This window comes from Scyliorhinus torazame, chromosome 5 (genome assembly GCF_047496885.1).
Source record: "Scyliorhinus torazame isolate Kashiwa2021f chromosome 5, sScyTor2.1, whole genome shotgun sequence".
NCBI lineage: Eukaryota > Metazoa > Chordata > Chondrichthyes > Carcharhiniformes > Scyliorhinidae > Scyliorhinus > Scyliorhinus torazame.
Window position 1 is genome coordinate 114,157,003 of NC_092711.1, and position 11,957 is coordinate 114,168,959.

General features: G+C 48.0%; 1 protein-coding gene across 4 annotated transcripts; it reads right to left on the reverse strand.

Annotated features, from left to right (window-relative positions):
- Nucleotides 1-3,568: 3,568 nt before the first annotated feature.
- On the reverse strand, nt 3,569-11,546 carry LOC140419490 (uncharacterized). 4 transcript variants are annotated; one of them, XM_072503366.1, is made up of 2 exons: nt 11,414-11,546; nt 3,569-5,194 (listed from the first exon to the last, which is right to left on the reverse strand). In XM_072503366.1, the coding sequence occupies exons 1-2, from the start codon at nt 11,534-11,536 to the stop codon at nt 3,713-3,715; spliced, it is 1,605 nt and encodes a 534-aa protein (XP_072359467.1). In that variant the 5' UTR covers nt 11,537-11,546; the 3' UTR covers nt 3,569-3,712. The 4 variants fall into 4 exon arrangements, with proteins under 4 accessions (XP_072359467.1, XP_072359468.1, XP_072359466.1 ...); XM_072503367.1 differs by lacking the exon at nt 11,414-11,546 and adding an exon at nt 9,546-9,695; XM_072503365.1 differs by lacking the exon at nt 11,414-11,546 and adding an exon at nt 9,166-9,500.
- Nucleotides 11,547-11,957: the final 411 nt, after the last annotated feature.

Sequence of the window (11,957 nt, forward strand, 5' to 3'; positions counted from 1 at the left end):
TAACTTGGAGGGGAGCCACCAGGTGGTGAGATTCCCAGTGATCTGCTGCTCTTGGCCTTCTAGATGGTCATGGGTTTGGAAGGTGCTGACTAAGGAACATTAGTGAGTTACTGCAGTGCATCTTGTAGATGGTACACACGGCTGCCACTGTTCGTCAATGATGGATGGTTTGAATATTTGTGGAAGGGGGAGCAATCAAGCGGACTGCTTTGTCCTGGATGGTGTTGAGCTTCGAGTGTTGTTGGAGCTGCACTCATCCAGGCAAGTGGAGAGCATTCCATTACACTCCTGACTTGTGCATTGCAGATGGTGGACAGTCTTTGGTGGGGGGGGTCAGGAGATGAGTTACCCTTCATAGGATTCGACCTCCCCTGGTAGCCGCAGTATTAATGTGGCTCGTCCAGTTCCGTTTTTGATCAATGGCACCCCCCAGGATGTTGATTATGGGGGATTCAGCGATGGTAATGTCATTAAATGTCACGGGGCGATGGTTAGATCCTCTCTTGGAGGAGATGGTCATTGCCTGACACTTGTGTGGCACGAATGTAACTTGCCACTTATCAGACCAAGCCTGGATATTGTCCAGGCCTTGCTGCATTTGTACATGGACTGCTTCATTATCCGAGGCGTTGCGAATGATTCTGAACATCGTGCAGTCATCCACAAACCTCCCCACTTCTGACCTTATGATGAAGGCAGGTCATTGATGAAGCAGCTGAAGATGTTTGGGCCGAGGACACTACCCTGAGGAACTCCTGCAGTGATGTCCTGGAACTGATGGTTGGCCTCCAACCACCACAACCATCTTCCTTTGTGCCAGGTACGACTCCAACCAACAGAGAATTTTCACCGATTTCCATTGACTCCAGAATAGCTGGGACTCCTTGATGCCATACTCGGTCAAGTGCTGCCTTGATCTCAAGGGCAGACAGTCTCACCTCACCTCTGGCATTCAGCGCTTTTGTGCATGTTTGAACCAAGGCTGTAATGACTGCAGGAAGACATCAATAGACTGATCAGCGGGCCAGAAAACTGAGGTCAATCCAGAGAAACGCAGGGTAAGAAATACATTGGGGGAGGAAAAACACGACAAAGGGAAAGAATATGAATGGTATGATAGTGAGATGTAGAGGGACAGAGGGGCGTAAGAGTGCATGGCCACAGATCCCTGAAGGTGACAGGAGAGGTAGATACGGTGATAGTAAAGGCAGAGAGGATACTTTGTTATTCACGGAGACATAGAGTACTGGAGCAGGGAATATTCCCAGCAATTTCTATTGGAGGAAAGACCTGAAACCCCTCTCTCCACAGATGCTGCCAGAGCTGCTGAGTATTTCCAGCATTTTCTGCTTTTATTATAGGATCAGGGAGGTTATACTGGAGCTGTCTAAAACACTAGTTAAACCACAGCTGCATTACTGAGTACAGTTCTGGTCACATTACAGGAAGGATGTGTTCATACCAGAGAGGATGCAGAGGAGATTGACGAGGATGTTGACACAAATGGAGAATTTTAACAATGAGGAAAGATTGGAGAGGCCAAGATGGTTTTCTGTGGAACAGAGAACACTGAGGAGAGATTAACTGAGGTGTTTAACATTATGAGGGGCCCGGATAGAATGGATAAGAAGGATCTATTTCATTAACAGATCAATGACCAAGAGGTTTAGATTTAAAGTAATTAGCAGAGGGTTGGGAGTGGAAGGGGGAAATCATTTCAGTGGCAGGAGTCTAGAACTCGCTTTCTGATAGGGTCATAGAAGCAGAAATCCCAATCACTTTAAAATAAATGTCTTGGATATCCAATTGAAGGACTGGGACATACAGGACATAAGAACATAAGAACTAGGAGCAGGAGTAGGCCATCTGGCCCCTCGAGCCTGCTCCACCATTCAATGAGATCATGGCTGATCTTTTGTGGACTCAGCTCCACTTTCCGACCCGAACACCATAACCCTGAATCCCTTTATTCTTCAAAAAACTATCTATCTTTATCTTAAAAACATTTAATGAAGGAGCCTCTACTGCTTCACTGGGCAAGGAATTCCATAGATTCACAACCCTTTGGGTGAAGAAATTCCTCCTAAACTCAGTCCTAAATCTACTTCCCCTTATTTTGAGGCTATGCCCCCTAGTTCTGCTTTCACCCGCCAGTGGAAACAACCTGCCCGCATCTATCCTATCTATTCCCTTCATAATCTTATATGTTTCTATAAGATCCCCCCTCATCCTTCTAAATTCCAACGAGTAACAATCGACTGAGATCTGCAAAATGGGATTAAGCTGAATATCTCCACTGCAGCCAGTACTCACACGATGGGCCAAATGGCCTCTCTCTTTACCAGAACTTTTGAGGTTTTTACTCTGATAGTTGGAGTTTGTTTCTGATGATAATAGCCTCAAAGGGACTGGAGTGTAACATTCTAGATATTGGTGAAATAAATCAGCTGTTTTAAACACGTTGTAGATTTTTGTCCTTCCCGCCTGAGTGTTTAACATCACCTGGCTGGAGCTCAGAAAGGACAATCTCACCTCATAGAATCAGAGAATTTACAGTGCAGGAGGAGGCCATTCGGCCCATCAAGTCAGTACCAGCTCTTGGAAAGAGCATCCTACTTAAGCCCACACCTCCACCCTACCCCCATAACCCAGTAAACCCCACCTAATCTTTTGGACACGAAGGGCAATTTAGCATAGCCAATCCACCTAACCTGCACATCTTTGGAGAGTGGGAGGAAACCGGAGCACACGGAGGAAACCCACGCAGACACGGGTAGAACGTGCAGACTCTGCACAGACAGTGACCCAAGCCAGAAATCGAACCCGGGTCCCTGGCGCTGTGAAGCAACAGTGCTACCCACTGTGCTACCGTGCCGCCCTTGCATCCAAGCTCCCGGATTGTCTGTCTTTCTCTCTGGGTAAGATTCTGTTTGTCTCTTGTATTTCACTGTGACAGGACAGAGACCTGATTGAAGGGAGTTCATGGGAAGGAAACATGGGAGTTCTGGGAAAGATGGGCAAGGATTTGGGAGGTGACAACATGTTCAAAGAGTTTGGAGAGGAGATGGAGGTTGAAGATGGGGCAGTAATTTGTCAGGATGGCAGGGTCAAGGGTTTGTTTTATGGAGGGGCGATGATGGCAGATTTGAAGGAGAGCGGGACAGTACCTGAAGAGAGAGAAATGTTGACAATATCCTTGGACACAGGGTAGTTGGCTGATCAGTAGCTCAGTGGGAATAAGGTCAATGGAGCAGGAGCTGGGTCTCATGGACAAGATGAGCTCTGAGAGGGCAGGAGGGGAGATGGGAGAGAAACTAGAGAACGATGCGGGTTCAGGGATCGGGATAGGATGAAATTTAGAGACAGTTTGGTCCGGTGGGCTCGTGGAAGGGAGGGAAGCAGCAGAGGCAGCTGATCGGATTTACTCAATCTCAATCACAAAGAAGCTCCACAAGCTCCTCACACTTCTTGTTGGAGGTGAGGATGGAAGAGACAGGGGAGAGCGAGAGTACTTCAAAAAGGAACAAATTTGTATCAGAGATATTTAAAAGTTTCAACACACTGCGCATTTAACAAAAATCTAATTTATTTGACTTTTAGCTACAATATTAGCCCCTGTAAATGGGCTGGAGTTTGTTATCAGCAGAAAGAGACCCAAATGAACATTGTTCAGTCCTGAATGTGAGTTAACAGCAAAATCCATTCACTGTGGTTACTTGTGGCCTCGTTGATGCTGCTGCAGGTTGGATGACTGAGCGAATCCCTTCCCACACTTGGAGCAGGTGAATGGTCTCTCCCCAGTGTGAATCCGCTGGTGCCTCCGCAGGTCATATGATCGAGTGAATCTCTTCCCACACTGAGCGCAGGCAAATGGCCTCTCCCCAGTGTGAATTCGCTGGTGCTTCTGCAGGTTGGATGACTGAGTGAATCCCTTCCCACACTCTGAGCAGGTGAACGGTCTCTCATCAGTGTGAACTCGCTGGTGCCTCTGCAGGTCGGATGAGTGAGTGAATCCCTTCCCACACTTGATGCAGGCAAATGGCCTCTCCACTGTATGAATTCGCTGATGTACGGTGAGCTGAGATGATCGTCTGAACCCAGTCCCGCAGTGAGAGCACCTGAACGGTCTCTCGTCAGTGTGAACACGTTGATGGTACATCAGATTCCTAGAACGTTTATAGCAATTCCCGCAGTCTGGACATTGAAACGGTCTCTCATCAGTGTGAACTTGCTGGTGTGCGGACAGAATGGATGAGTGAGTGAATCCCTTCCCACACTTGGAGCAGGTGAACGGCCTCTCCCCAGTGTGAACTCGCTGGTGACTCAGCAGGGAGGATGAATCACTGAATCCCTTCCCGCACTTGGAGCAGGTGAATGGTCTCTCCCCAGTGTGAACTCGCTGGTGCTTCTGCAGGTTGGATGACAGAGTGAATCCCTTCCCACACTCTGAACAGGTGAACGGCCTCTCCCCAGTGTGAACTCGCTGGTGACTCAGCAGGTGGGATGACCGAGTGAATCCCTTCCCACACTTGGAGCAAGTGAATGGTCTCTCCCCAGTGTGAACACGCTCGTGTCTTAGCAGGTGGGATGACCGATTGAATCCCTTCCCACACTTGGAGCAGGTGAATAGCCTCTCCCCACTGTGAACTTGCTGGTGTGTGGACAGAGTGGACGACTGAGTGAATCCCTTCCCACACTTGGAGCAGGTGAACGGCCTCTCCCCAGTGTGAACTCGCTGGTGTCTCAGCAGGTTGGATGTATCACTGAATCCCTTCCCACACATGGAGCAGATGAATGGTCTCTGCCCAGTGTGAATTCGCTGGTGTGTGGACAGTGAGGATGACTGAGTGAATCTCTTCCCACACTTGGAGCAGGTGAATGGTCTCTCCCCAGTGTGACTGCGTCGATGAATTTCCAGCTTGGATGGGGAAGTGAATCCTTTCCCACAGTCCACACATTTCCATGGTTCCTCCTCCGTGTGACTGCATTTGTGGCTTGTGAGGCCTGATGATTGACTGAATCCTCGTCCACACACACAACACGTGTACGGTTTCTCCCCACTGTGAATGATGCTTTTTCCTTCCATGTTCAAAATCCAATGATATTCAGGATATGATAAATTGAGGACTCTGTCAGATTCTGATCTGATGTTTGGTTTGAGTTTCCGGACCTTCAAGACTCCCCTTCGAACACCCTGTGACACGGATTGAAAACAGAAAATAGGGATGAGTGAGAACCCATAAAAACACAAAGGCAGGTTGTGAAATTGAGCTGAATGAATCTGGTCATTTGTGGAGCCAACACTGGGAAAAAGTGACCATGAAAACTGCTGGATTGTCATAAAAACCCAACTGGCCTCTTTGGGAGGAGAGAGAAAGAGGTGAAGAGGGATTGTGTATCTCTACAAGACATAATAGAGAGGAGTTGGCAAAGCAAATTCGATCTTGAGCTTCATAAACAGTAATATTGATTCAGAAACAGGGAAGCCAGGCCTCCGGTGACACAGTGATTAGCACTGCTGCCTCACAGTGCCAGGGACCCGGGTACAATTCCGGCCTTGGCAATTGTGTGTGTGGAGCTTGCACTTTCTCCCAGTGTCTGCGTGGGTTTCCACGCGGTGCTCAGGTTTCCTCCCACAGTCTGAAGAATGGCAAGTTAGGTGGATTGGCTTTGATAAATACCGGTTAGTGTCCAGGAATGTGCAGGTTAGGTGGGGCTATGGGTTTACAGGGACAGGGTGGGGGTGTGGGCCTAGGCAGGGTGACCTTTCAGAGAGTCGCAGACTTGATGGGCCAAATGGCCTCCTTCTGCACTGTCGGAACTCTATGGTTCTAATTCTATTCTATGAATCTTTATAAAGCTCTGGTCACCACTCTTCAGGAAGAATGTGAAAATTCTTGGAGAAGGTGCAGAGGAGATTTACCAGAATGGTTCCAGCAAAGGAGGTTATGGGGAGATTTGATTCAGGTACACAAGATTATGCCAGATTTCCATTGGGTGGACAAAAAAACTCTGTTTCCATTCACTGGTCGTACAAGCAGTCTGGACACAGATTTAAAGGTTTGGGTAAAACCTGGATTGAACTATCAAAGACCCTGAGGGGTCTTGACAACGTGGATGTGGAGAGGATGTTTCCTCTTGTGGGAGAATTTGGAACAAGGGGGTCACTGTTGCAAAGTGAGGGGTCACCCATTTCAGATGGAGATATGGATTTTTATTCTCTTGAGGGTAGTAGGACAGGGTGTGGCACAGTGGTTAGCACTGCTTCCTCACAGCACCAGGGACCCAGGCTATGACTCATCTTTCATTCCCTCACCTACAGTATAAATATCGCCCACTTTCTCTGTCTTTTAAATGTGAGCTCCTTTCTCTCCCCACTGATGCTGCCAGACCTGCTGAGATTTTCCAGCATTTTCTCTTTTGGTCCCGGGTTCAATTCCGACCCTGGGTGATTGTGGAGTTTACATGTTCTCCCTGTATCTGTGTGGGTTTTCTCCGGGTGATCCGATTTCCTCCCACAAATTCAAAGGTCTGCAGGTTCGGTGGATTGGCCATGCTTAAATGGCCCTTAGTCTCCAACAATGTGCAAGTTGGGTGGGATTATGAGGGTGGAGTGGGGAGCTCTTTCGGAGGGTCGATGCGGACTCGATGGGCTGAATGGGGTCAATCTGCACTGTAGAGATTCTATGACTTTGGAACACATCTTTAAAAGGCAGTGGAAGCAGTGTCCTTGGATATTTTTAAGGCAGAGCTGGATAGATTCTTGAAGAGCAAGGAGGTGAGAGGTTATCGGCCGATAGAGCAGCACGGTGGCACAGTGGTTAGCACTGCTGCCTCATGGCGCCGAGGACCCGGGTCCGATCCCAGCCCCGAGTCACTGTCCAGGTAGAGTTTGCACATTCTCCCCATGTCTGCGTGGGTCTCACCCTCACAACCCAAAGATGTGCCGGGTAGGTAAATTAGCCACAATAAATTGCCTTTTAATTGGGAAAAAGAAAAGAATTGGGTACTTTAAATTTAAGGGAACAAAATTGGAAAATAAAAGAATTAGGTACTCAAAATTCTTTTTAAAAATTAGATCAGCCGCAAACTTATTGAATACCGGAGCAGACCTGAGGAGACGACTCCCAGTTTGTGTGTAAGGAGCAGTCTCGAGGGGGCGCATAATTTTTTCAGTGACTCAAAAATCTTTTTTACTGTCCTAATGAATATACAGAGACGCAGGCATGAATCTCACCAAGACAGACGGTAACATTTGAATTGAGTGAAAGTTTACTGATGACCATGAAACCATTGTCGATTGTTGGTTCACTCATGTCCTTCAGTGAAGGAAATCTCTGTCTGGCCTACATGTGACTCCAGATCCACAGTCAGCTGGCTGACTCTTAAAATGCTCTCTGCGATGCACTCAGTTCAAGGGCAATTAGGGATGGTCAGTGAATGCTGGCCCAGCCAGCGACACCCACATCCCGTGAATGAACAGAAAAGAAAATCTGCCATCCTTACCTGGTCTGGCCGACATGATTCCGAACCACAGCAATGTGGTTGACTCTTTAAATGTCCTCCAAGATGGCCAAGCAAGCCACTCGGTTTGAGGGAAATTAGGGATGGGCAATAAATGTTGGCCCAGCCAGTGACTCCCACAAATGATTAAAATAAAATCCCGGAGACTCCAGTCAGTCAATCCGGGAGAGTTGGCATCCGGTCCAGGCTCGCAGCGCATGCGCCCTGCGGCTCCTTGTCCTCTGTAAAGATGGCGGCCGGTAACCCGGGCCTGTCACCGCTCAGCTCTCACTCTATTCGGTGCTGTCTAAGACCGGACCATTAACATTTTCCTCGGGAGTTGAAGCCTCCACAGGGTATTTATGAAGCCTCCCGGCTCACTCCGCAGCTTCTATCGCTCCCCGGCCACCCACCGGCTCGATTCCTGAAAGTTGCTCGATTGTTTCTTTCCCGCTCCTCGCACCATCAGCGACAACCTGAACTGCGTATTCGCCGGTCACAGCCCGAACGGTGACAGTGCCCAGTGAGTGATTGGCGGCGGTACCGGACCAATAGGAATTGTGAGGGTTGGCCTGGCGGACCAGATGGGAGCAGCTGGTCCTCCAACCGATGGTAGTGAGTGAGGGGCGGGGCTGGACTGTGAGTGAAGCATGCGCAGTGCGGGTGATGGGCAGACGGGTCCACAATGGGTAAAGGGGGGGATGGCGGGGCGGAGGATCCGGTGGGTGGACGGATTGTTTCCGGAAACCCCGGGAATAAACTGAGCGCATCCCCCCTCCCCCCGTTTACACCGACCAGGGCCGCAGCTCCCAGATCAATGAAGAGCCGCTTTGTATCAGGTTGGTCATTGGTTCCAGAGGTTGTTCCCTGGTCTCCAGCGTCGCTTCTTTATCAGTGAATCATTGAATGGTTACAATGCAGATTGAGGCCATTCAGCCCGTCCTGTTTGTGCTGGCTCTCTTTGCCAGAGCAAATCAGCTCCTCTCACTCCCCTGTCCTTTCACCAACAAGACCAGCAGCAAATATTCCCCATCCCCAGTTACCTGTGGAGAAGATGATGTTTGACCTTCTTGAACCGCTACAGTCTGTGTGGTGAAGGTGCTCCCACAATGCTGGAATTACAGGTTATTCACCTTATTGGTTAGGAATCGAACAGAGTGATCAGGGATCATCCAATTAGTAGGGTCCCAACTGAAGGACCGCCCAAAAGAGCACGAAAACCCCCCCAAGAATAAGAAGAAGAGTTCGCCACATGTTCGTCCTCTCTTGGACCTGGTACCCCGGTCCGGCCATCTCCAATTGCAGCAACACCAGAAGCAAGTCCAAGTTTAACGCTCGCTACCAGACGGATGAGTCCCGCTGAGCAGCAGTTACTCCTTCGGACTCGATAGATCCAGAATCGAACAGCGGCTACTGTTTCTCTGACCTAAACCGGGTGTCCGAAGTTAAGTACAGATTGTCATAGTCGATAGGTGTAGTTAACCAGTAGTGTTTATGTTGCATGACTAATTGTGTGTAAATAAAATAGCCTTGACCTTGAACTAACGAACTGGTGTTTGGCTCTTTGATCGATAGCCGGTTGAACCTTGTGGTGGTATCATTTGATACCTGGCGACGCGAAGCATTAGAATATAGATAACATTGAAAGAAGTTCAAACTCACTGATTGCCATAATTGGAACTGAACCACGAAAAGGACCGAGTAAAAGAGCAAAAGAAGAAAAGGCAACAATTTGATTGGTCGATTGGCCTCCTTCTGCACTGAAGGAATTCTATGGTTCTGAGACTCCATTTGTCAACAAAATATTCATCAATAATTTGATTTTCTGCAATTTTGATTCGTCGTCTCAGATTGAATCAAGGCATCAGAAACAGGAACAGGAGTCGGTTATTCAGTCCATGTTCTAAACATGCAGGATATTTTGAAGCAAAGAGATTTTCTGAAGCATCAACACCAGGATGTGTAAAGAAATGGGACAGGAGCCTGCATCATCAACAGGTCAAGAGTCAAGGATTGCTTCCCGAGATTGGAAGGTAACTCACGTAGTTCCCGCATTCCAAATCAGAGACAGGGAACGACAGGCCCCACAATCACAGGGAAGATGCTTGAGGATCCTCACAGATTCATTTTCTGATCACTGGGGTAGAGAAGGAACCATTAGAGATTCTCAAATGGCTTCTGAAAAACAAGGTCACGTCTTAATAATAACAATAATCTGTATTGTCACAAGTAAGCTTACATTAACACTGCAATGAAGTTACTATGAAAAGCTCCCAGTTGCCACATTCCGGCGCCTGTTCGGGTACACAGAGCGATAATTCAGAATGTCCAAATTACCTAACAGCACGTCTTTCGGGACTTGTGGGAGGAAACCAACACAGACACGGGGAGAACGTGCAGACTCCAACAGACGGTGACCCAAGCCAGGAATCGAACCTGGGACCCTGACCCTGGACATTGAATTCTCCCGAACAGGCGCTGGGATGTGGCAACTAGGGGCTTTTCACAGTAACTTTATTGCTGTGTTAATGTAAGCCTACGTGTGACAGAGGATTATTATTATAAATAAATCAAATCAAAACTGGCTCGTTGGTCCAGGGGTAAGATTCTCGCTTCAGGGGTTGTGCTCTATGAAAATGTGAGACGTCCCGTGTTCAAATCCCGGTTTTGACCTTTGATGTTGTTTCTTATTGGGGGCAGCATGGTAGCATAGTGGTTAGCACATTTGCTTCACAGCTCATGTGTCCCATGTTCGATTCCCGGCTTGTGTCACTGTCTGTGCCGGGTCTGCCCGTTCTCCCCGTGTGTGCGTGGGTTTCCTCCGGGTGCTCCGGTTTCCTCCCACAGTCCAAAGATGTGCAGGTCAGGTGGACTGGCCATGCTAAATTGCCCTTAGTGTTGGGTTTGGTTACTGGGTTATAGGGACAGGGTGGAGGTGTGGGCTTGGGTAGGGTGCTCTTGCCAAGAGCCGGTGCAGACCCGATGGACCGAATGGCCTCCTTCTGCACTGTAAATTCTATGATAATCTATGAAACCTGGGTGAGGGTCACATTCAGGAGAAGTTATTAAAATGGAACCACATACAGATAAACTATATCAGGATTTACTGATATTTCCATTTGAATCACTGCACCTGGCACCTGACACCTCTTAATCCATCACATCAACACTTGGACTTACTGACTGCGCTGAGGTCTGCCTTGGATTAAAAACTCAAGGACTACTTGTCATCACAGAATCCTAGACATTTGCAGCACAGAGGAGGCCATTCAGCCCATTGTGGCTGTGTTGGCTGAAAATTCCTTGTGTCGGCTGAAAATTCCTTGTCCAGTCTAATCCCACTTTCCACCTCTTGGTCTGTTGCCTGCAGATCACACAAATTCCATATTGGGGTGTCTTTAATACGATGAGGTTTTCTGTCTCTACCTCCCTTTGAGACAGAGTTCCAGATCCCAACCACCCTGAGTGAAGAAAATCCTCAATTCCCCTCTAATCCTTCCAAGAGATACTTAAATCTCTGCCCCCAGGTTACTGACCTGTCTGTTAATGAAATAGGTCCTTCTGCCGTCTGATCCACTATATCTGGGGCCCTCATAATGTTACACACCTCAATTAAATGTCCACTCAGCCTCCTCTGTTCCACAGAAAACAAATCGATCCAATCGTTCCCCTTGTTAAAATTCCCTAATCCTGGAAACATCCAGAAAAACCTATTCCGTACTCTCTCCAGGAAGAATGTGATTGTACTGGAATGTGGTGACCAGAACTGTACTCAGTGCTCTCGCTGTGATCTAACTAATGTTTTTTCGTTCTAGAATACCCCTTCTCTAACCTTCAATGTGATGGAAACTGACAGCTGCAACCTGTCAGCATTTGAAAGATATTTACAAATGATTCGAGAGTTTCTTACAGTTGGGATCTTTCTCTGTTCTGTCCATTCAAGGTGTTTGATAACAGACTTTCTCCTGTGAATATCCAGCTGGAGTTTTGGGCCTTGATGTGTTTCCTTGTTCATCTTGTTGCCTCTAAACATTGAATCTTGTGGTTTCAGACACCAGAGAATCAAACTCCCAGCAACAGATTGTCTTTTACTGACTTTATTAACAGCTCTGCAATAATACAGGCCTAGTCATTCCTTACATAGTTCTGGTCCTCTGTGAAATACTTAAATGATGAGCTTTAGATGTTCTTCATATATTCCACAGGAAACTAAGGCCCTGTCTCTACCTCCCTTTCAGACAGAGTTCCCCCTGCCCGCCAGAGAATAAGGGAGTGAATCTGAACCGTGTCCCCGGGAAAGGAGCACCTTCGGGACCAGCCATCTGCCTTTCCATCGGGGACCGGAACCGATGGGGACCTCGCCGCAAACCACCCATCAAGGAAGCCCCCAAAGCTGGCCTACCTTTCAAATCGGCCCAGGGGGAGGTATATGAAGCCCATCTCCACTCATTAAC

Bases quoted from the DNA above. Each gene is read 5' to 3' on its own strand.
- LOC140419490 (XM_072503365.1), bottom strand. From the start codon at position 9,294: ATGGAGTCTCAGAACCATAGAATTCCTTCAGTGCAGAAGGAGGCCAAT. The intron at 5,195-9,165 runs GTGAGTTTGAAC...TCCGTGTCACAG, and splicing joins AGTTCCAATTATGGCAATCA to GGTGTTCGAAGGGGAGTCTT.